This window comes from Rhamphochromis sp. 'chilingali', assembly GCF_963969265.1.
Source record: "Rhamphochromis sp. 'chilingali' genome assembly, chromosome: 1".
Classification (NCBI taxonomy): domain Eukaryota; kingdom Metazoa; phylum Chordata; class Actinopteri; order Cichliformes; family Cichlidae; genus Rhamphochromis; species Rhamphochromis sp. 'chilingali'.
This window is the reverse complement of record NC_137929.1, coordinates 52,209,215-52,232,938: the sequence shown is the minus strand read 5'-3', so window position 1 is coordinate 52,232,938 and position 23,724 is coordinate 52,209,215. Positions and strand designations below refer to the sequence as shown.

The 23,724-nt window shown below is 38.8% G+C and overlaps 2 protein-coding genes across 2 annotated transcripts; one reads left to right on the top strand and one right to left on the bottom strand.

The window, feature by feature from the left end:
• Positions 1–14,314: 14,314 nt before the first annotated feature.
• LOC308406102 (uncharacterized protein) lies at positions 14,315–16,649 on the top strand. Its single transcript, XM_080896956.1, has 2 exons — positions 14,315–15,205; positions 15,703–16,649. Exons 1-2 carry the CDS (start codon positions 14,387–14,389, stop codon positions 16,036–16,038), a joined length of 1,155 nt encoding a protein of 384 aa, XP_080753082.1. The 5' UTR covers positions 14,315–14,386; the 3' UTR covers positions 16,039–16,649.
• Positions 16,650–17,434: 785 nt separating this feature from the next.
• On the bottom strand, positions 17,435–20,641 carry LOC308404657 (uncharacterized protein). Its single transcript, XM_080894806.1, has 3 exons — positions 20,462–20,641; positions 19,936–20,011; positions 17,435–19,812 (listed from the first exon to the last, which is right to left on the bottom strand). Exons 2-3 carry the CDS (start codon positions 20,008–20,010, stop codon positions 17,956–17,958), a joined length of 1,932 nt encoding a protein of 643 aa, XP_080750932.1. The 5' UTR covers position 20,011; positions 20,462–20,641; the 3' UTR covers positions 17,435–17,955.
• Positions 20,642–23,724: the final 3,083 nt, after the last annotated feature.

The following is a 23,724-nucleotide window of genomic DNA, read 5'->3' as shown; positions in this document are numbered from 1 at the left end:
ACAGAGACCCTGAAATAATCTGTTAGTTTGTTCATAACAGCAACCAAGAAAAGGGCAGAGCAAAAAAAAGACAGGTGGTGGTCCTGCACCCCCTCGTCAACAAGTTGGTTAAGTAAATAATATCCTCACGGGAATATCGATATCTCTCTATGAGCACACTGCCGCGCTGAGCTAAAGGATCCTGTCTGTCCCGCAATATACGCTGAATTCTGAGGACTCTCCTTATCAATCTTGCACCTTCCGCAATGGGTGGCTCGCGTAAACGGACAGGACATGGCTGTGACAGACTTCCCAAATCCACCTTCGCTTTTATAGCCGTGGTCTCTCATCTTGATTACACGAAGTAATTTACAATTACTACTCTGAAATATGAATTACATCTGTAATAATCACATACATGTAATAGAATGTTAATAGTACATTTCCCTTTTTTAGGAAGTGACCTGTATGTATCTGTGTGACATCAATAACAGGATCAAGTGCTGCATTATCTTTAGTTACATTGATGTTATTTATTTATGGTGAAACAGTGGTGGAATATCGCTGTTGCTTTCGTATAAATGAAGTGGACATACCTGAGTGGCCGCGATCTAATCCTGTTTACATAAAGTAAACCTGCTCCCGAGCAGGTTTACGCTTACGGCTCTGTTGCTATGACAGCAAGTCCCGGATGAGCTTCGGGGAACTGAACGATCCAAGATCACGCGAAATCGTCAACAATCAAATCCAGCTAACTTACTTAGCGAGGTACGAAGAACGGGCCCCAGGTGAGAAAGAGACAGGAGAGAGAGAGTGGGGGAGAAAAACAATAACAAATAAATACCTGTAGCCTATTTGAGCCGGCTGGGCAGACACAGGGATCATGACAGTTACCAGCTAGTCTTTCTAAAGACCAAGATGAACATTATCCATTGTATTTTTTTTTCAGATGAAACAAGTAATGAACAATTAATCTTGATATATTGTGTTACTTGTGTAACTTTCTGATATGTATCAAAACTGGTAATTTAGAAAGTTGTGGACATCTGAATCAATGCCAGGAGAAAAGATTGGTTTAAAAAATGATTTTTTTACAGAATTATAGTAGCCATTGTCAGGTATAACTAAACAATGTTCACACAGTCACATATATTTACTCCCATCCACCTAGGCATAATACAATTGGGAATTACTAATCTTACACCCCTCTAGCTGGCAGGAGGAGTAACACAAAACCAGAACGTAGCTAAGCTTTACTAAGGAGGAAAACAAAGACAAAGAAAAATGCCCCAATCCTCAACTCACAAACAATACAACTTCAAACTTATTTGGATGCAAACAACATCGAGGAAAAACTTCAGTCTGGGGTCTGTGCTGGGTCCTATGCTGTTCTCTTTATACTTGTTACCCTTGGGCCAAATGTTTGAAAAATACAGTATTTCTTTTCATTTTTATGACATTCAAATCTATTTTGAACTGGCTGAGGATGTCATATCATCATTGCAACACTTTTGGATACTGAGCAATTATTTCATTCTCAATGATAAGAAGACGGAAATTGTAATCTTCGATAGTCCCATTGGTCAGGCTAAACTCACCGATATATTTAGGGCATTTGCTGTGAGGAACTTGGGTATTGTCTTGGACAGTCCCTTCAAACTGGACAAACATTTGTCCTCTGTAGTTAAATCTAGTTTCTTTCAATTATGTCTAATCTCTATGGCCAAGCCCTACATACCACATAAGGACCTTCAAAAACGTATTCATGCCTTTGTTACATCTAGATTAGATTACTCTATTTCCCTTTATACTGGTCTCCAGTCTGCCCATGTTCACAGACTGCGAGCTGCAGTCTGTGAACATGGGCATGTATTTGTATCTCTTATTGTTCAAAATTGCTGCTGCACGTCTCTTAACTGGGACTGGTACGTTACTGGTCTGTTACTCCAGTTCTCTCCGACCGACACTGGCTAACCATTAAATATCGCATTGATTTTAAAATCTTATTGTTCACTTTTAAAATCATAAACATACCGTCTCCAGCTATCTTATTGATCTCCTCAGCTTTTATATCCTCGGGAGAGTGCTTACATCAGCAGGCCAAATGCTCCTGGCGCGAACGAGATCACAGCTTAAGACCAGAGGTATACCTGGAAATATCTACCTTGAGCTGTTCGCACGTCTGATTCAATTCAGTCTTTTAAATCTTGATTAAAATATGTTAATTTAGCCTAGCCTTCCCGGCTTCCTACAGCCCGCATTTGTAAGGGTACTGTATTTTATCGTATTTTACTGTATTTTATCGGCTGAAGGTTAAATCATTTATAATGATTTAACCTTCAGCCTTTTGGCTTGTGCCTACTGTATATTGGATAGTTATGTCTCCCACCTACTTGTCAGTATGTTTGTATTTGTATCTCTTATTGCTCTTAATTGATTCTGTGAAGCACTTCGGCGTACCTCTGGTTTTTAAATGTCCTATATAAATAAAATTGTATTGTATGTGTGGCCCCAACCTCCTAACCTAGAGTATTTAACAGAAAACATCCTACGTGTGGAAATGTACAGGGTCCCCCAGACTTACCTAGTCCTCTTACTCCCACCACAAACTTTGCACAAACAAATTAAATGCTCCAGGACAGCACAACACATGTACCAAATAATCCTTAGCAAGCAAGGAGGAAAGAGCCACCTATAGCCACAAGTGAGTTTTCTTTTCTTTATGTATGTTCCAGTGCTGACCCAGTAGAAGTATACTGATCATACCGGTAATCATGATCGTTCTAGGTCTCCCACACCTGATTGCCAAAACTCAACAGCATTCTGATCATTTGAGGAACCTCATGTGTAGCTCCAGCAGCAGGTACCCCTTGCCATTTCGCCACTGAAAAGTGAATGGCTGCTGGATTAGTGCTGTTTTTGCTAGATGAATTTAGGAGAGATAAGATAAAAGTGACAAATTTGTGGGACCAGTTTGATATTGTAAAATAAATTCCTTTGACTGCACAGTTAATTTATCTGGAGGCTTAGTCAATGGTTTTCTCTCCTGACACTTTGTTTTACATTCCACTTGGAATGTAAAATGTAATAATAATAATAATAATAATAATAATAATAACAATAATAATAATAAATAAGCATTAAATCTTAGAGTCTTTGTGAATAAATGAATGAATGGCACTTTCAGTGTGAAACCACCTTGACTATGTACTTTATAGTATTGTTACATGAACAATTTATTTAAAAAGAGATCATTTGTTTTCCGTTTTTTGGTAATTTATTGCAAGCAGGTCACAGGCAAAAGAGACAGCCATTCACTTCACACTGACATCCCGGTTTAGAAAGTAATTTTGAAAGTAACAGACATCACCTAAACAATATATAGGATAAAGGAAAAAATGGGCACAGTATAGGGAAAGTCAGCAATATGTTGTCTTCTTGAAAGCAATGGAAAAGTGCACAGTAGGCGTAATCTCCATAATATCCAAAGAGTCAAAACTTTATAGTTCTGGGATGTCCTAACTTAAAATAAAGAGCTGAGAAATTAGTCCAGGCATGTGTCACAGGCAAATGACAAGCATAATTCACAAAAAGCAGCAGGTAAAATGCATAAAGAATCACAGCAGTGTCGCAGAAATGTGTTAAAACTGCAACAGATGCAACAATTTGTACAGTCTGTGTCCTGGCTTGAAGTTGTACCTGCACACACAGACAGATACACACAAACATGTCAGTGCCATCCAAAATGACATTTTCCATAATTTAATCCTTGTGGTTAATGTTTCAGTTTATGCAATAATAACTACTGAAATACAGACTTATGACAAATGGGAGAATAATGTAGCTGTTAGTGTGAATCATTCAAATCAAATTTATACATAATTACCATTATTAAATATCACACATTAATCTAAAAAACAGTCAAATTTAGCCAGAGATGAAAATTGCTTCATATGAGTGAAATGTAGAAGTTTTGAGACACGTTTACCAGCCTGTTCATGGTCATCCATTCCAACCAAAGGAAAGACAATGCGATTACAATGTCAGAGTAAAGGTCATCTTGAGGACCTGGCAGGAAATATGACAGGAGCAGTTAAAACAAAGCAAGACAAAAAAAACAACAACCTTTACTTAACTGCTACAATTGTCAAAATAATAAGAAATGTATATAATTTGAAAGTACTCATCATTGTAAATCATATGTATAATCTATTTTCACATGTATACCTGTGCAGAATTTTTTAAGTCGTACAATTTAAACCTGCTTCAATCATTTGTACCATGTGTTATGACCCAGCTCAAAAGCCGCAACATAAAAAAGGAGACGAATACTAGAGTGTAGGTGAAAAGAGGTTTTATCTTAAAATGGAATATCACGTTGGCTAAAATGGCTGGTGCCACCGATGCAAAGACTAGTGACCTCCTCTGGACGCTTGCCTCAGGTATGCTTTTATCCACACCTGACTAGGTGTGGCCAATTAGCACCAGCTGAACACACTGAGCAGATTAGAGGCTGCAGAGGGACGTAACACCATGTTACTTCTGTTGAATGGTATCATTGTTAGATCATTAAAATATTACACGTTCCCTTGTAGTAACATTTAAATAAAAGAACAACTGATTAGATGCCTAAACTGTTCTTTAATTGTGAAAAACAACAACAGAGAAACAAGAAAATACAAATACATGTAAAAATGTGAATATGTTTAATTGTATTTATTTAGTTGTATTCTGTTTGCTTTTATTGAAGTATTTTCGTACCTACATTCTCAGATGGTGCTGAAACAGTGTTCATTGGAGCTGTTGGAACATTGACAGAAATAAAATACGATGGTCCACAGTCTATTTTTAGATCTTTTTGGATCTTTTTTGCCTGTCCTGTTTGGCTCTTTTGCCATCAGAATTATTGTCTAAAGGCGAAGAAAGATGCCCAACGGATTTACTTTCCCAAATGGACCATCCCAGCCTTGCCGCAATGGCCTATTTGATTCACCATTTATTGTTTATTTTATTTTATTTTCACTTGCTAAATACGGGACAGACTTGACTGGGGAAAAGAAAGGAGAGAAAGAAAGAGGGAAAGAAAAACAGCGGAAAAGAGGGACGGGGATAAAGGGCAAAGAACAAAAACCAACAAAATAAGCAGACAAAAAATACATATATCAATCACCTGGATCACCTGTTGAAAAAGATAAAAGAGAAAACAAGCAGAAGAAGACTAGTGTCAGTGGAGAACCTGGTTTAAACAAATACTTGGAGCAATAAAACACAGAGACCTTGGGTTTGTTTTTTAGAACGTGCACGGGTGAGAGCTCAGCGAAGTCTCACACCGGACTGCAGGCGTTTCCTTTATTTATAGCACAGCATGCAGAGTTACGTAATACAGTCAGTTCCTGTTTAAGCTAAGCTGCTTGCGCGTGATAGCATTTCTTTCCGGTATAACTAGTCTCAAAATATCTAAATGAAGTGTCAACAGCAAAATGAACACTTTGTTCTGCAAAACACAAGCATGATGATGAGTACATTTTGATACATTCTTACAGTGTATAAAATATGAACACTTTTATTAGCACAAAATAACTTTTTTTCCTTAACAACTAGAGCAATAGAATAAACAACATCATGATGATATATGGGAATATACTAAACTATACTTTACAGTAAATACTAAATATTAAATATTATTGTGCAGCACGTAAGATCGACAGCGCACAGTGTGCTTTGAGGTAGGAGCCAAAAAAGGTGTAGTTTTGTGTGTGCGAGCACCCGTGTGTACACCTGTGAGCAAGGACACGTTTGTTTTTAAAAGGTTCCTTCATGTAATGATCTGCTAGAGGGTGTGGGGGGGCCCAGACCAAAAACATCATTTTAAAGTTGCAGTTGATGAAGACCAAAAACCAAAATATGTCACTATAGCAAAAAATACTATATACTATGCACAATGCAACATAGAGGACTCTGTAGAATAATAATAATAACGGATACTTTATTGATCCCCATGGGGAAATTACTTGTTTTTCTCTGCATTTGACCCATTCACTCAGTGAAGCAGTGGGCAGCCCACTAAGCAGGCGCCCGGGGAGCAGTGTGTAGGGACGGTACCTTGCTCAGGGGTACCTCAGGGTAGCCATTAAGTGGATTCGAACCGCCGACGTTCCGATCATGGGGTGACCACTTTACCTACTGAGCTATCCCTGCCCAAGAAGTGTAGTTCACAAGGACCGATGACCATGGAGAAATCATCTGAAGTGACAACAGCTTGGAATAGGTCTAGGCTGCTGGGTGCTTCCATTCATGCACTTAGTCTTTGTTCTTCACTCACCTTTATCACTCACTACCAATCTGCATTTCATCATTTGTCATTATTAATCTCATGCTCTCTTCCACAGGTGTCTCTACCTTAAAAAGCATAAAAAGCACCTTGAGGCAGCTGATGTTCTGATTTGGTGCTATAAAAACAAAACTGAGTGAATTGAAATTTAATTTTAATGTACAATAGGTCATATATAATTTGACCAAACTTGTCCAGGTTTTCCAAAGAATTTACATTAGGATATGCATGAACTTTACCTGGAACATGTATATGTGTCTCTTTGCTATGGTTGATGTTCATTCGTTGGAGTCTGAAGGGACACCGCAGTAAGATTACCTGCAGTCTCCACAGTCACTCTGCTGCTGACAGTATAGAGGTCATCAGGACCTCTGAGTGTACAACCTGGATGGATATCCAGTCCAGTTTTCTATGAGCCTGGGCCACAAAAACCAAACCATAATCGGGCCACATCTGGCCCGATTATGGTTTGGAAGGAGATATTTTGGAGATATTTTGTCCCCTTTTCTAAAGGAGAAAGAAAAGGGGACAAAATATTAAAGTGTGAAACAGAGATGTGTGCAAAAGAGCTATAGCTTAATATGCAGGGTGACCTGATGTGCAAAAAATTATAATTACTGTTCAAAACTAGGTCAGCTGTACAAGAGTCTGATGGCAGTGGGGAAGGAGGAGTTGTTGAGTCTGGATGTTCTGGATTTCACACTTCTGAACCTCCGTCCCGAGGGCAGAAGTGTAAACAGTCTGTATACTGTATATATACAGGGAGTGCAGAATTATTAGGCAAGTTGTATTTTTGAGGAATAATTTTATTATTGAACAACAACCATGTTCTCAATGAACCCAAAAAACTCATTAATATCAAAGCTGAATGTTTTTGGAAGTAGTTTTTAGTTTGTTTTTAGTTTTAGCTATTTTAGGGGGATATCTGTGTGTGCAGGTGACTATTACTGTGCATAATTATTAGGCAACTTAACAAGAAACAAATATATACCCATTTCAATTATTTATTTTTACCAGTGACACCAATATAACATCTCCACATTCACAAATATACATTTCTGACATTCAAAAACAAAACAAAAACAAATCAGCGACCAATATAGCCACCTTTCTTTGCAAGGACACTCAAAAGCCTGCCATCCATGGATTCTGTCAGTGTTTTGATCTGTTCACCATCAACATTGCGTGCAGCAGCAACCACAGCCTCCCAGACACTGTTCAGAGAGGTGTACTGTTTTCCCTCCTTGTAAATCTCACATTTGATGATGGACCACAGGTTCTCAATGGGGTTCAGATCAGGTGAACAAGGAGGCCATGTCATTAGTTTTTCTTCTTTTATACCCTTTCTTGCCAGCCACGCTGTGGAGTACTTGGACGCGTGTGATGGAGCATTGTCCTGCATGAAAATCATGTTTTTCTTGAAGGATGCAAACTTCTTCCTGTACCACTGCTTGAAGAAGGTGTCTTCCAGAAACTGGCAGTAGGACTGGGAGTTGAGCTTGACTCCATCCTCAACCCGAAAAGGCCCCACAAGCTCATCTTTGATGATACCAGCCCAAACCAGTACTCCACCTCCACCTTGCTGGCGTCTGAGTCGGGCTGGAGCTCTCTGCCCTTTACCAATCCAGCCACGGGCCCATCCATCTGGCCCATCAAGACTCACTCTCATTTCATCAGTCCATAAAACCTTAGAAAAATCAGTCTTGAGATATTTCTTGGCCCAGTCTTGACGTTTCAGCTTGTGTGTCTTGTTCAGTGGTGGTCGTCTTTCAGCCTTTCTTACCTTGGCCATGTCTCTGAGTATTGCACACCTTGTTCTTTTGGGCACTCCAGTGATGTTGCAGCTCTGAAATATGGCCAAACTGGTGGCAAGTGGCATCTTGGCAGCTGCACGCTTGACTTTTCTCAGTTCATGGGCAGTTATTTGGCGGCTTGGTTTTTCCACACGCTTCTTGCGACCCTGTTTACTATTTTGAATGAAACGCTTGATTGGTCGATCATCACTTTTCAGAAGCTTTGCAATTTTGAGACTGCTGCATCCCTCTTCAAGATATCTCACTGTTTTTGACTTTTCTGAGCCCGTCAAGTCCTTCTTTTGACCCATTTTGCCAAAGGAAAGGACGTTGCCTAATAATTATGCACACCTGATATAGGGTGTTGATGTCATTAGACCACACCCCTTCTCATTACAGAGTTGCACATCACCTAATATGCTTAATTGGTAGTAGGCTTTTGAGCCTATACAGCTTGGAGTAAGACAACATGCATGAAGAGGATGATGTGGACAAAATACTCATTTGCCTAATAATTCTGCACTCCCTGTACAAGAACAAAATATAACATACTAAGTAAAGCACAAAGAGAACTCAAAATATGACCAAAGCCAGAATTGCACCAATGAATGTTACACACAGAATAGAAAAGATGAAGACAGATTTCAAGGGGAAAAAACCCTAACAAAGGCAAGCAGTGAACAAAAGATAACTATATATTATGACTATATATAACTAAATATTACATAAGCAAGACGATGCATAGCAAACTCATGAGCACTAAGGAAGCAATTTCAGTTTAAGAGGACTCAATATAGATATCCTTGATAATGAGATATAATTTCACAAACATTACTGTTCCATCTCTGAAGTTTAACACGTTAGGTAGTTGATGTAATTATGTAGGAAAGCGACGTCAGCTCCTCAGCACATCCAGCACCAGCTGACATTCAGTGGTCATGTAAAAGTTTAGACCCAAATCCACTATGAGGAGCCGGGCATAGGCATCTTGATTTTGTTAGCTGATACTGTATCAGGTAGGAAGTGGTAGCAATGCTTATCAGTATGTTCTTTCTTATCATAATCATGATAATCCTTAGTGATAAAGACAATTAATTAAAACATTGTTCACCTTACACTGTGTTACGCCCCGACTCTGCTAGGTGACAGGGGAGGTAACATAAAGGAGCCCAGATTAAAAAAACTCAAGGTTTATTACCACAACTGAAAACTGTTATTGAAATGACTCACTAGGCCAGTGGTTCCCAAACTTTTTTTGCTAGGCCCCCCTTTGTTTTACAAGAAAAATGCTCGCGCCATCCCCCCGAGCGCGTGCACACATCCTCCAACCACACACACCCATATTTTGCTCCATTGCGGTTTATTTCACACCTCAAACATTTAGTAAACAATTAAGCAAATACAAGTAATCTGCAATAAATTACAGGTAGTAAGAAAATAAACTACTAACTCTTTTATGCTGCACCTACACGGGTGTTTTTGAAAACGCAGCTGTTTCGTCCACACGTAAACGTCGTTTCGAATCACCGAAAACGGAGAATTTTTAAACTCCTTTTTTGCGTTTATGTGTGGACGAGGAATACAGAGTTCGTCACGCAACGTCAAAGGTATGTGCCTTTTTTCACGTCACGCTGTGCGCCACGTTATTGTTTACATGAGATGAATTGCAGAATGCCAGATAGAGACAAAATACTGTTAATCTGACTATCTTCAGGTTTTACATGCTTACATATAAACACGCAGTTAATGTCCCTCCATTTACAAAGGCAGAGGCGTCACGGTGTGAGTATTTTACTGTAGTTATTTTTTTTTCCTGTGTAATAATATTCAACATTGCAATCAAATCAAAAAATGCCTCTGTGTGCAAAATGGGTTTAAAAACATAAACAGCTGTGGGATACTGTTAGTCCGGGATTTGGACAAGGGGAACAAATCGTGGCAGGATTAGCCTGATGTTATTTGTATCCCGCTGTAACTTTACCGTATAAAGAGCTAACATCTCCAAAATGTCAGGAGTAGTTAGTCATTACAACAAGAGTTTGTGAACTAAAAATCAAGAATGTGGGATTCTGTTCGTCTGTGATTTGAAGAGCCCAGCGCGTGCTCTCGACGCAGGGAAAGGAAGGGAAAAGCAGTTATGCAGGGGAGACCTACCTCGACACTTGTGCAGGTGAAGCCAAAGGGAAGATATGCTTCACCATATTTTCTAGTCTTTGGCTTGGAATGAAGTTGGTTTGGAAACATATTCAGCGATGCTTCATCTTGCGTTTCTGTGGCCGCCCCGTGCTAGCAGTGTCCAAGACCCCCCCCCCCCCTCATGGCTCTGCGCCCCCCCTAAGGTGCAGGCCCCACACTTTGGGAAGGTCTGCACTAGGCAATGAGGCAATTTAAATAAACAAAAAAACAAACTAATATATTCAAATAACACAAGAACACTAATAGAACACTAATCATCTCACAGGCAGCAACTCAAAAACAGAGATTCAAAAGCCACCAGCACAAAGGCAGAGGCAGGAGGGACAACCTACACAGTCTGTTCAAACCAAAGACTCCTCCACGACTGAAGAATCCTCAGCTTTTTGTACTCCCAGTGTAACAGCAGTCTGGCGAGGAAGGAGTGGCTGGCAGGTCCCACGGGCATGTGGTGTGGAGGTTAGCCGGATAACTCAAAGCCAGTCAGTTAAATTAAACAACAGACCTTTATTCCTTGTCAGCAACATAAGACCATACAAGCCAGGTCTCCACGGCTCTACACTGTCCGTACATACATGTGCAGGGATCGGTAGTCGCCGGCGCCAGGCCGTTACAATGGTGAGGTCTATCCTGAGAACAGAACACGAGCAGCATGTAATGGCTGCCACGCTATACTCACACACACCCCTAGGAGACTCCCCCCTAGTGGTGCTATAACACAATAAGGGTTGTTACACCAGGTAAAAGCAGGCAGCCACATCATTGGTCCACTGCGTCCGAGGATGCAGCAGCAGCCAATGGTGTGTGTGGACTGGCACACTCCAATCTGCATGAAGTTTGGCGGGCATAGGTCCCTGGCCAGCCAATCACCTGTGATTCCTGGCATACTTGATTTTCCATACAGGAAGGCGGACCAACATGAGGCCAGGGGTCGCAACACATGGCTGACTGCTGTTCTAGAGCTGAAACAACACCCTACCCGGAAGTGGCTGATGCCTCACTTCTTTGGAGTGATTCAATATTTGTTTTCGTTTATTCAGTTCACTTCAGATATAAAATACATAACTGTTTTGCTACAAATTTAGCTGGACATCATAAAGGACACTGAGGTGCTTTTCTTCTGTTCACCATAACAGAAATGTGAGTAGTTCTCAGAACCATTATGGCACAGAGAAGTTCAGACACAGGCTGTATCCCAATTCAGGGTCTGCAGCCTTAAAGTACGCAGCCTCAACGGTCCTCAAGGGCCGCGTACTCAAAGACCGCTAAGGCCTGAAGTGCGAGGCTTGTGAAACGGGACGGTCTAGCCTCCGTCGTGCTGCCCAGGTCGCCTAGCAACCATGATAGCTGGAAACGTGTGGTTGACAGAAATGAAGGAGAGCATATTTTGTTCATTTGTTTGTTTGTTTCTACACAAGCTTTGTGTGATCTAATAAGTATCTGAGGCTGAGACCACAGGACTGTAAAACATGATTGTTGGGCTTCATTTCTGTACTGAACAGTCATTTAAGATTAGCTAGTAAATAACAATTAGCTAATGTTGTTCATGAGACTTATGTCAGTGTAAATATGATATGGCCAATATTATAGTTATTATATTAAGATAAAAGTTACACTGATACTTATTGTTCAAAAGTGGATAGGATTTGCTGAGGTTTTATTGAATCTAGAGCTTCGTTCCCATCAAAGTTTCAGATACCTGCAAGACTACAAACTTTTTTTTTTACAGCGGTAGGACAACAGTTAAATAAACAGAACAGGTCCCAATGATCCATCAGTCATCAGACATTATTCATTCATACATATGACTCAGAGAAAAGCTATATGTGCGCACTTTAATTTAGTTTGTTATTCTTTTTTTTTTTTGGGGGGGGGGGGGATATTTAGCATTTTATTTTATTATTTTAAGTACATTTATTTGCAGCTGATATAGTCAAATATAACAATTTGTGCACTGTTTACCCTGGTGTGGTCCTTCCTTATTGATGTTTATACCTTGGCTTCCTGCCAATCCTAGATCATCCTATACTGGCCTATTGGGACTTTTCTTGCTAATAAACCTTCAGTAGGATTACACCTCAGTACAGCTTAAATGGGCTCGCTTCTGATTTAATTATTTCCAGTTTTTTCCACAAGGTGACTCTATAGTACATGTTTAACACATGTTTTGCTGGTTGCTGCAAGGCCACATAATGTGAAATTTGTGGGGGGATTTTGTTTGTTTGTTTGTTTGTTTCTAGTTTGAATATTAATATGAGTAAATCAGACTCTCAGGTTTACTGTTACGGATGATTTCTTTTTCTTTTCTTTTTTTTCTGAAGGCTTAAACAGTTAGAGCCCTGCTGTCTAGCCAGAGCCTTATTTTTGCATTATTGATATGATATTTTAAGACATCAACCTCAAACATGATTCAAACCTTTTCTTTTTAACTTTTGTTTAAGAAAATTATAGAAAACAGGAATGCCAAAAAAACATAAACATCTTAAATTATTTTAATAATGTAGTAAGATTAAGGCAACCTGATCTCCTTAACAGAATCAATTGTTGATTGCTATACTGAGAGAAGACACCAAGAGTGTAGTAAGATTGAAGGAATTTAAACCACTCGAAGTTAGAGAAAGAACCTTTGTGTGGTTATATCGCAATTTCTACTTTGATACGGTAAGTCACTGAAGAGCAGGCGGTTGTTGCTTCCCTCTAGTGACATCATTACTCACAGATGCTCAACAATGTTCCTACCACAGCCACAAACTACCAGACCATGTTTGCCTGGAAGCTTGTAATTCAAAATTAAGGATTTTAGTGGCCATTAAAATCCGTTCATAATTTCCAAATAGAAATAAAAATCATGACACAGTGCTCTCCTGTACAAGCTGCCTTTTTTTTTGGAGTATCAGTATTGGTACTGGCATCAACAATACTGCCTCTGTATTTTCTTGGTATCAGATCAACACTAAAATCTGTAGTATCACACAACACTGTTTTTGTGTCTCTTGGCTGATTAAAACACATATGTCCTATAACTAGGACTTTACACTTTTAATCTGGAGGGCTAAGAAATCTGACCTGTTATCTGCACTTTACTGACATCTAGCTAACATTTAACACTGACATTTACTGACATAAATACAATAAAAATACAATATATAAACACATACTGATATGTACTAAAAAGTACATACTTTTAGAAGCATATATAACCCTATGTTCATACATATCCATTAAGATTTGAAGACTGTGTATAAGAATATTGCATGTTTGAACTGAAAATTAGTTATTTCCAGGTTATACACACACAACTGGGGTCTTTAATCATTCTGCACTTACTGTGTGTGTGGGATAGAGAGTGAAGATGTGAGATGCTGTGTTTGCTCCAGTAATACGTGGCAGTGACAGAGTTCCTCTGCTTGTGTTTCGAAGAACAGAAAAAGAAACCTGGTGCTGGAGCGACTGGGAACAGGATGTTCTAAAATAAATAAATATTTGTGTATACACATCTGTTGTAAATAGTAGCATCCTCAAGGTCATTTATTTTACAAGTTTTACTCTCTGGTTCAATTTATTTAAATGATTTCCAAATGTGTCAGCTTGGAGGTTACACATATTCTGCTGAACCTAATCTGTGTTCACAACCTAAAGGCAAAGACATGTTTATTTTTGATAATGCAAGGTAAGGAGCTGCTTTTCACAGTAGATAACTCTACTCTAAGAGATTATATTTTAATGGGAGTAAAATTTTGCTTTAACAGAATCCTTCCTGGTCCTGGAGTATGGAAGCCCGTTTCCGCCACTAAAAAAAAAAAAAAAAGGATACTTAACTCGAAATTTCGAGTTATCTTTCTCGAAATTTCGACTTATTTTCTCGAAATTTCAACTTAGCAACTCGAAATTTCGACTTAGCAACTCGAAATTTCGACTTAATAACTCGAAATTATGAGAAAAATAACTCAAAATTTTGAGTTATTTTCTCATAATTTCGAGTTAGCTCTGCCAATCAGTAATCTATGTGAATGACGTCATTTCCGTGTTACCCGGAAGCTGAAGCCCTCAGCTACAAATGCTACAGAAATGCTAATTATAGATACGGATCATGAATTCACAAATTGCTGAGTATTTTAAGCGTGGCTTCACAAATGAGGAGATTCTTGCGTTATTAGCTGAATCACATGGCATTACTATCAGCCTCCGTACACTTGAAAGGATTTTACACAACAACCGACTTTGGCGCAGAAAGAACAAAACAGAGGTGGGAGAGGTGGCAGCTTTTATACAAGCACAATTGGCAACCTCAGGACAGTGTCATGGGTATCGTTGGATGCACCAGAAGTGTTGGATGAATGGCATTGTTACTGACAGAGAAACCGTTCGTCTTCTGCTCCGTTTATTCGATGGAGAAGGTGTGGATTTGAGGTCACGTAGACGACTGCGGAGGCGAGTGTATCATAGCAGAGGCCCCAACTATGTGTGGCATATCGACGGCTACGATAAACTGAAGCCATTTGGGATTGCAATCAGTGGATGCATTGACGGATTTTCAAGGAGTATAATATGGCTAGACGCTTACAAGACAAATAATGACCCGAGAGTAATTGCTGGCTACTTCATGGATGCCGTGATTCAACAAGGTGGTTGCCCTGATCGAGTGAGATTAGATCTAGGAACAGAAAACGTCCATGTGGCTCACATGCAACGATTTTTGCACTTTACAGACAATGAACCAGAAAGAGAGCACGTCATATTTGGAGCAAGTACAGGAAATCAACGCATTGAAAGATGGTGGCTAATCTTACGAAGCCAGTGTATCCAGTACTGGATTGAACTATTTGACAAACTAAGAGAGGATGGCCACTTCTCAGACTCTTTCTTGGACAAATCATTGGTCCAGTTCTGTTTTCTTCACATTATACAGGTGAGTTTACATAGGTGATTGTGTAAACGACATGTATTGTAACTGTTTAATTTGTAACAACTCACACGGCCTTTGTATATTATAGAAACATCAGATATATTAAAGTACACGTGAAAAGTAGTGCTTTTTTTTTTTTTAAACTGTTTTGTTAAAAAAAAAATTCCACATATATATCAAGGAACACAATTACACATTATAACACATTGATTATTTATGTGTTTAGGCCTCTCTCTGTACTCGGTTAGCATTTTTGGTGGGTCAAAACTAAGTAAATAAGTATCTGTCTGTTCATGGTGTGTGTGTGTGTGTGTGTGTGTGTGTGTGTGTAGGTATGTGTGTGTATATATACGGATATATATCATTAATGTAGCTCAAAGCTAAATTAATGGTGTGTAAGCTAAGAAAATCAATGTAGAAGTTAGTTGTGCTTTTGTACATTAACATTTTCATATTGTATGCCTGAAAATGTTTCTTTTGTTCATTTTGTTTTCATCTAGGAAGAATTAAATGAAGTTGCTTTGGCCTGGAATGACCACAGAATGCGCCCAGTCCACAACTCCCGAAGTCCTCATGGCCGACCATCTTTTATGTATGCCCTCCCAGACATTTATGGCGCGAGGGACTGTCTCAAACATGTCAATATGGACAAAGTTGAAGCCTGCCTTGAAGAATGCGTGTTCAAAGACTTTCCATGTGAAGAGGATGTCTTTCATCTCTGTGTAGAACTCATGTCAGAACATAACCTGGACTTCTCAGATGATGTGTTTCATACAGTGGATCTGTATGTAAAGCTAAGGCAGTTGATGCTTACTGAGTTGGAGCTTTTGCCTTAAAGGTTAGACATCGTTATGCATTTTTAATTCTGTATTTTCATATTTAAATTGTAAACTTTTATGAGTTATTAATTTTTGGATGGTTGTCGTTTTTGGGGCACACATACATGGGTTTTGAGGGCCTGAAAATGTATTTCACGAACAGGGCCAATTGAAAAAGGCTATAAAAATTGTATTTAATTTTTGGAGGGTTGTTTTTTTTTTTTGGATGGTTTATTTCAATTAACAAACCAATTTTTTGTTTTAAAAGCCTTATTATTAAAACATATGTAAACATAATGTCTGTTAGACCTGCTATTTGGAGGATATGCAGCGCATGTCACCTTGGAATTATGATTTCAACTTTTTGTAAATATGCTTTTTCATCTTTCTTTTTATTTGAGTAATTATTGATGTTTTGAAATATCTGGTTATGTAGCAGTAAAAAAAATTTTCACTGTCATTTTTTTCACTGCTGAGACTTTTTATATATACTGACTGTTTTCCTGATTATGGGCAGTATAATTATATATTTTTTAGCATATGGATAACCTAACTGAGTGAGATTTATGGACCTTTTTTTTTTTTTTTTCGGATTGCGCCTCAGAATAATAAAAACCCAGAAATTACCAAAATTAAAGATGTAATTTGTCTCATTGAACACTTTATTATAAAACACAGATCTTTTGCCATCATCTTGTCTTAAAACAAAATAACTGTACTGTATTTACAGTAACACAAAAAACCTTAAAGTATTCTTATAAAAAGCTAATTGCAAGCACAAGACTTGGAAAAAGTACGATAATACACTCAACAAAAATATGCAATATGTTTTGCAAAAGTTCAATTATTATTAAAAATACAAAAAGAATGGGACAATAAAAAGAGATTGAGGATAATATGGCAAGATCTGATAACAATATCCTACAATTAAAGAATAAGAACGTGTGGTCTAAAACCACTATGAAGCAAATACATTAGGCTCAAACATGAAAACAGAAATATAGGAAAATATCTTTTAAATAACTACCCCATCGGCTATGTAGTTTTGAAAAAGGGGGCTATGATACACAGGGGTTTTTTTCCATTACAAAAATCAGGAAAAGCCAACCAAAAATCCACCTTCAGCTAAGCAATTGCTGATTTCACAGAAATCCAAAATAAAAGCATATAGGTGTGCCTTATGGCCATTCAATTTAGCAAAAGTCACCATAACCCAGATGGCTAAACAGAACTGTACAAACATAACTGTAATAAAATACAATGATAAAGTAAAACCTGACTTGTAAACTGTAAAATGTGTGCACGATGATAAAACATGTAGGAGATATTGCATATCGTTAGCTTCATAGCATAAGTGCCTAAGTCATTGACTTAGGCACTTATGCTATGAAGCTAACGATATATCTCCTACATGTACTATACACTACATATTGCAGGGGTCTCAATCTCTAATTTTCTGGTGAACCACTACAATACATGTCATCTTTTGACATTACATTAATAAAATTTGACAAATTAAAATGAACCTAATGCATTTTTTAAAGTTGATTTTGGATTCAAATAATAGTAAAATTGAATAAAAGGTGGAAAAACTGCTTTCATTGTTCACATGCACACATGCTGACTGAGGAAATGGGAATGCTTATAAATGGTCTCCAGACTGCCACTCTGAGACCTCTGCAGAAATGCATTTCACAAGTGTTTAGAAAAATATTGCCTCAGTTGTAATAGGAAAACACAGAAACACAAAGAAGTACCTCAAATTGCATTACAGTGGTATTTCACCAAAGACTTTTTCTTGGAACTCAGTTTCTAAACACCTGAAACCTTTGCTGTGACATTCACATGGGAACACTTTAGTCTTAGTTCACAACTCAAATATAATCTGTTGTAAAACAACAATGGCTTTTAAGCCATTGTCCGTGAATCAAACCTTTAGATAATGTCCATAACCCACACATTTGATTCCAACACACTGTTCATCTCCGATCTGAAGTCAGGATAGCTGTCATAATTTATCGACAGCTCCAGTACACACCCACATGTGTGTGCCACAGGTCGTCTCTGGAAACCTTTCAGTTCGTTAAACCCAATGATGATGTTCTTTCCCAGATGTAAATCTGAACCTGTGCAAAACCTGAGGAACAAACACAAATGTTCCTTCTCAGCATTCTTCACATATGTAGTTAGATATTTCTGAATCAGCTTCTGGTGAGCCGTCATTGTTTCAGGGAAAGTGAGACACTTGAGAACTTTTCTCACAGTTGGTTGGAGGGTTTCATAAACTGAAGATAGATCACAAAGGCTTTCCCATGCAGTGCTGAGTGTTCTTGCCCACTGTTCAATAACATAGGCAGGCTCTTGGACAAGTGTTTTGTGTGCAAGCTCCAATAGGACTTCAGTGGCATTGCAGGCTGTTGGTATCTTTCTGCAGCTGTGGTTATCAAGTATGTCTATAAGTTCTTCTTGGTCCACGGTGCTAAAGTCTGATCGCCACGCCTCTAACACTGTACGCTCAGAGTCAGGCATGAACTTAAGGAAATTCTCCACAATATCACTCTTTACATATCCAAAGGCAGCTTGTTCCAGAATGGCAGGTGCAATTTTCACAGGCAGATATTTCTCTCTAACCCATCCAAATGCAATGATTCTGCCCACACTCTCCCACTCCGGTTGCCCAAGATCATGCCTTAAGAAGGGCACTTTGTAAACGTTTCCAGTGGTGCACTGGTCATAGAATTCTTTCCAGAATTCTGAAAGACAGTCTCTCACAACTCCCCCATCGTCATGGGCCATTTCAGGTGTTCCATCAGGCAGTAAGACCTGGATTTTGATGTCGACATCTTCAAGGTCCTTATCACTAAAATGTGAAATGAGCTCTGACATTACCTGCCCTCTGTGGACCACCACTACTCTCCTCACTCTCTCACTGGATGGACCAGGTTGTGGAGAAAAAATCAGGGTGTCATCCAAATTTATTGGCTCACTGTCAGAAAAGGGGCCAACAAAAATAATGTCACTGCTGTGAGAAGTGTTAGCGCTTAGAGACTGCGTGGAAGATTGTGGAAGGTTATCGTTTGGAGTGTCTTCAATGTATGTCACATCATGGCTGATTGTTTCAAATGGAGCAGATGTTTGGACTGTAGTGACAGTAAAAGAAGAGGTTTGGTTTTGAGGACTCGCTTCAATTTCTGAAGATGGATGCAAACCTGGGTTGGAGCTCTGAAGGCTGTCATTTTGTTTTTTCTTTGTGGTGAGGTAGAACCTGAGGATATTAAGTTTTGTGACATGATAAAGTTCTCCTACTGTCAATGCATCATCGACTATCATCTCTTGATAATCCTTCAGATCACAGTCAAAATCTGTTAAGGGCCCCTGAATGTTTCCTCCATCTGGAAAGAACAGGCCTGTTGCAACCTGTAATATGTCCCTTTTCTTGGCATCCTTGCAGATGTCTATTTTTCTTGTTCCTCCTCCTCGTCTAGCTCTAACCTGCTTGAAAACCTCAGTGTCTTCATCATAATGCATCCATCCTATTTCTATTTTTCTATTTCTCTTCAGAGCATTTCTTTTATGGGTTGTTTGGGAATGTTCTTCTTGCCGTGTGCTACTGCCATCCTCTTCAGATAATTTTCTTTTGGACAGTTTGGATTTCAGCCGTTCAAAAAGCGCTGACTTGCGGCTGCTGCCCCTCCGTCTGCAAAATCCAAATACTGCTAGACGATCACCGTATGATGGCAAATAAGTCTTCAGCTCCTCATCTGTCATTAGACTTATGACACTGGCATCAATCTAAAGATGGAAAAATAATTTAATTTATTGAAACAACCAGCCTTGAAAATACAATTCTATTTTTAACTTAAGAACAATGAGGAAAAGTTGCATTTCAACCAGTATCTTGTTGGAATTAAGTACCTTCTCATTCTCCAAGGTCTGTATAATTTCCTCAGAGACTTCTCTTTGTTTCAAGAATTCAGTCAAGTCTCCCATGCTGTAAGGAAGGATGTAAATTAAAATTACAAAATTAAAATAAAGCCACCATATTATCGTCAAAGTATCTGTGCCTACCTACATTATGAGCTCTGACTATGGTGGAGAAGTGGGAACTGCATTTTTAAGTGTCCATTTGCACTGTAACTACAATCAGCATCACAATACAGTCAATCCCACATTTTCTCAGTTGTCTGGTTACAGTTTTATTGGTTTTGTTCCTTATTTATATAGTTGTCAGTCATATTCCCTGTTTTGGGTGATTTGTGATTTTGTTTTATACAGTGCTGTATACTTATTACGCATGCTTTCAGCAAAACGTCTGTTTCATCAGACGTAACAGGTGTCATTAGCGTGTAACAGAAACCTTATAGGTACCTTTGGTTAACCCTGACGTTGCATTCTATTCAACTTTGTATGTAACAATCGCTGTCACACTGTTTTTATATACCTTTTATCCAGTTATCATTTGTAGGAAGGCATTCAAAACTGAAGAACCTGGCGCCATTTGTTGTTAATACAGCAGCTCACGACACGATCCAGTTTTGAGTGCGCACCCCTTTGCGCCATATCCTTCCGGGTAACAAGGAAATGACATCAGCCACGTAGATTTCTTATTGGCAGCGCTAACTCGAAATTTCGAGTTATTTTCTCAAAATTTCGACTTATTTTCTCGAAATTTCGAGTTATCTTTCTCGAAATTTCGAGTTATTTTCTCAAAATTTCAAGTTAATAACTCGAAATTTCGAGTTAATAAGTCCGAATTTTGAGAAAATAACTCGAAATTTCGAGAAAATAAGTCGAAATTTCGAGAAAGATAACTCGAAATTTCGAGTTATGGATCTTTTTTTTTTTTTTTTAGTGGCGGAAACGGGCTTCCATACTGGAGTGATTATATGGGCGTGCCTGCTTTTGCTGAGTTTTGCAGAGGACAGGAAGCTAAACATAAGCACCACTGTTTGCAGATAACTTTTGGTGGTAAGTCTACCCCCCAACCCCCATCAAAAAAAAGAAAAAAAACTGCTAGATTCAAGAAGTTTATTGTCATATACACTGCAAAACACAAGTGGTGATGCAGAGCAATGAAATTCTTACTTTGCAGGTTCCCTTCACACAACTAAATAATCAACTAACTAAAATAAAGAGTAAACTTAACTCTGAGCGTATAGCACAGAAGATAATAAAGTAAAACAAGAGCTTTGTAGCTTATCTGTGGGTGTAGACGGAATTTAGAATAAAGTGCAAGTAGTTGCAACACTGTCACAGTGGTGATATTTACAGAGTATGCAATATTAACATGTTTATATTGTATGAAGTTGTATTGTATTGATTGTGTATGTACAAAATAGCAATTTTTCAGGTCAAAGATAATCAACAACAACTAGTCAGTGATTCAGTAGACTGTGGATAGAAGCTGTTCTTTAGTCGGGTTGTCGTTGCTTTCACACTCCTGTAGCGTCTGCCAGTTTTCTACTGATGAAGTGTGCCTTTTTAATGACACGCTGGAAAGCCTTCCTGTTGTTGTAGTATCCTTCCAGCTTCAGTCTGTACTGCCTCTTGGTTTCCATGATGTATCTACGCAGATCATAGCTGGCCTTTTTGTTTCTATCTGCATCACTAGAGGCGAATGCAGCGGAACATGCATGTAGCATGGCATGTACAGTTCAACCGTGGCTTCTGGTTTGGATACGTTTTGTAGCATGACAATATTGTCAATGCATGTGCTGATGTAGCTGGTGAACACTGATGCATATTCCTCTGAATCCACAGAACTGTCCTCTGCTTTTAACTGGGTACACATGCATCAATGATGATATAGCCAAATGTAATTAATTAAAATAAGTTGACAAATATTGTATTTAGTTGTGTCTTAGCAACTAGCTACACTCATTTTTTTGCTAAAAATTGTCCCCTCATTTCAGAAAGTTTTTGTTACATTTTATAAATTTTGATGAAAGAGGATCGTTGAGTCATAGTGTCACTGTTTGAGACCAATTCCTGTTTTATTTTTTCTGTGTTTTTTGCAGAAGGAAAGGCAGGATGCTTGGATGACATGAAGTGTGAGACTAAGCTCCCATCTATCTGTGGTAGCCTTATCATGTGATCTCATCACTAATGCAAACCTACACTTCATCAGTAAAAACACTGACGTGTTTTTCAGCTATTGAGTCTTTCTTGGTATTTCTGTTCTGTTGCTACAGCATAAGGGATCAAACGACACAGCTGCAGAAGGATTTTATGTTTGGAAAGTCTTTAAAAATAAAAGAATGCTTTCACACAATGTACACATTTGTTTTGGAAAGTGGACTGTATTTCATATTCTTATGTAAATTAAAACACTAAAGCATTGAAAGAAACTGGTGGTCTGTTGCTCCATGTTACAGCTATAGCTCTACTATATTCAAAGCACAACATGAAGTAAGTAATTTTTAGTGTACACCTATACAGCTGGGATAGGCTCCAGCACCCCCTGCGACCCTGAAAAGGATAAATTGCCTGTATTTGTATAGCTCCCTAAGGACCCCAAAGCGCTTTACACAACCAGTCATCCACCCATTCACACACACATTCACACACTGGTGATGGCAAGCTACATTGTAGCCACAGCCACCCTGGGGCGCACTGACAGAGGCGAGGCTGCCGGACATTGGTGCCACCGGGCCCTCTGACCACCACCAGTAGGCAATGGGTGAAGTGTCTTGCCCAAGGACACAACGACCGAGACTGTCCGACCTGGGGCTGGAACTGAACGAGGTGCTAACCCTGTTGAGCACCACAGTGAGCCTCCTTCACCTTCCCCAATGTCTGAGATACTGAGAAGTAGGGGTGGGTTTTGATAATCGATTTATCGATTAAAATCGATTCTCGCTTGGATAACCTGTTATCAATTCATTAAAATCCTGAATCGATTTTTTAATATAAATTTATTTTCCCCGAAATGCCAGAGTCTCAGGTTAAACCTCACAAAATTTCTTTCTCTCCCGAAAGCACGGAACCGGACACGAGCTGATTCTGAAGTTTCGGCTTTGTCTTTACGCCTTTTTTGCCCTGATTCTGAAGCTGCAGGTTTTATCTCTCTCCAAACAATATTGAGTAAACCAGCAGCAAAAAAGCAGCAAACTATGCTTCACATAAACATCGTCATGAATTCCCTCTTATTGTTTTGCTGCCACCACGATAAAATCACACAACATGCACAGCTCTCTCTCTCTCGCTCAGCATACTTCAAGAACAGTTTCCCGTCTAAAAATCTTTTTTTTGCATTATTTGCTTGCTTGTTACGCACAACTCCACCATTCTTACAGCGCTGTCGGCCGCTGTTTTTTTTTCCTTTGACTTACTTCCGAAAAGAAAACGTCATTTCTGCCATTCAATAGGCTACTGAACAAATGTAAACTTTTTTAAATTATGCAAAATTGCAAAACGCTGTGTCTCTAATAAAACCTCTGTAACTTTGCTCTGCTTCACTTCAGCAGCATCAAGTGATGTTTATATGTTCATTAATGGTTTTCTTTTGTTTTTGATGTACTGCAGAATATTTTTATAAAATCTCAGGCCAGGAAAATCACCTTCATGTTTTTCTCAGCTACTTTGACACAAAGGCATCTGCTGTGATGCTCACACCTTTGATAAAGTCTTGCGAGTGTCAGCTTCCTTTTTATAGATACAAAATGAAAAATGTACTGATCTGAATTATAATATTTCTGACTGTCT

Excerpts from the sequence above, each read along its gene's own strand:
- LOC308406102 (XM_080896956.1), top strand. The coding sequence starts at position 14,387 with ATGAATTCACAAATTGCTGAGTATTTTAAGCGTGGCTTCACAAATGAG. Across the intron at positions 15,206-15,702 it reads GTTTTCTTCACATTATACAG|GAAGAATTAAATGAAGTTGC; the intron begins GTGAGTTTACAT and ends GTTTTCATCTAG.
- LOC308404657 (XM_080894806.1), bottom strand. The coding sequence starts at position 20,010 with ATGGGAGACTTGACTGAATTCTTGAAACAAAGAGAAGTCTCTGAGGAA. Across the intron at positions 19,813-19,935 it reads AGACCTTGGAGAATGAGAAG|ATTGATGCCAGTGTCATAAG; the intron begins GTACTTAATTCC and ends TTCCATCTTTAG.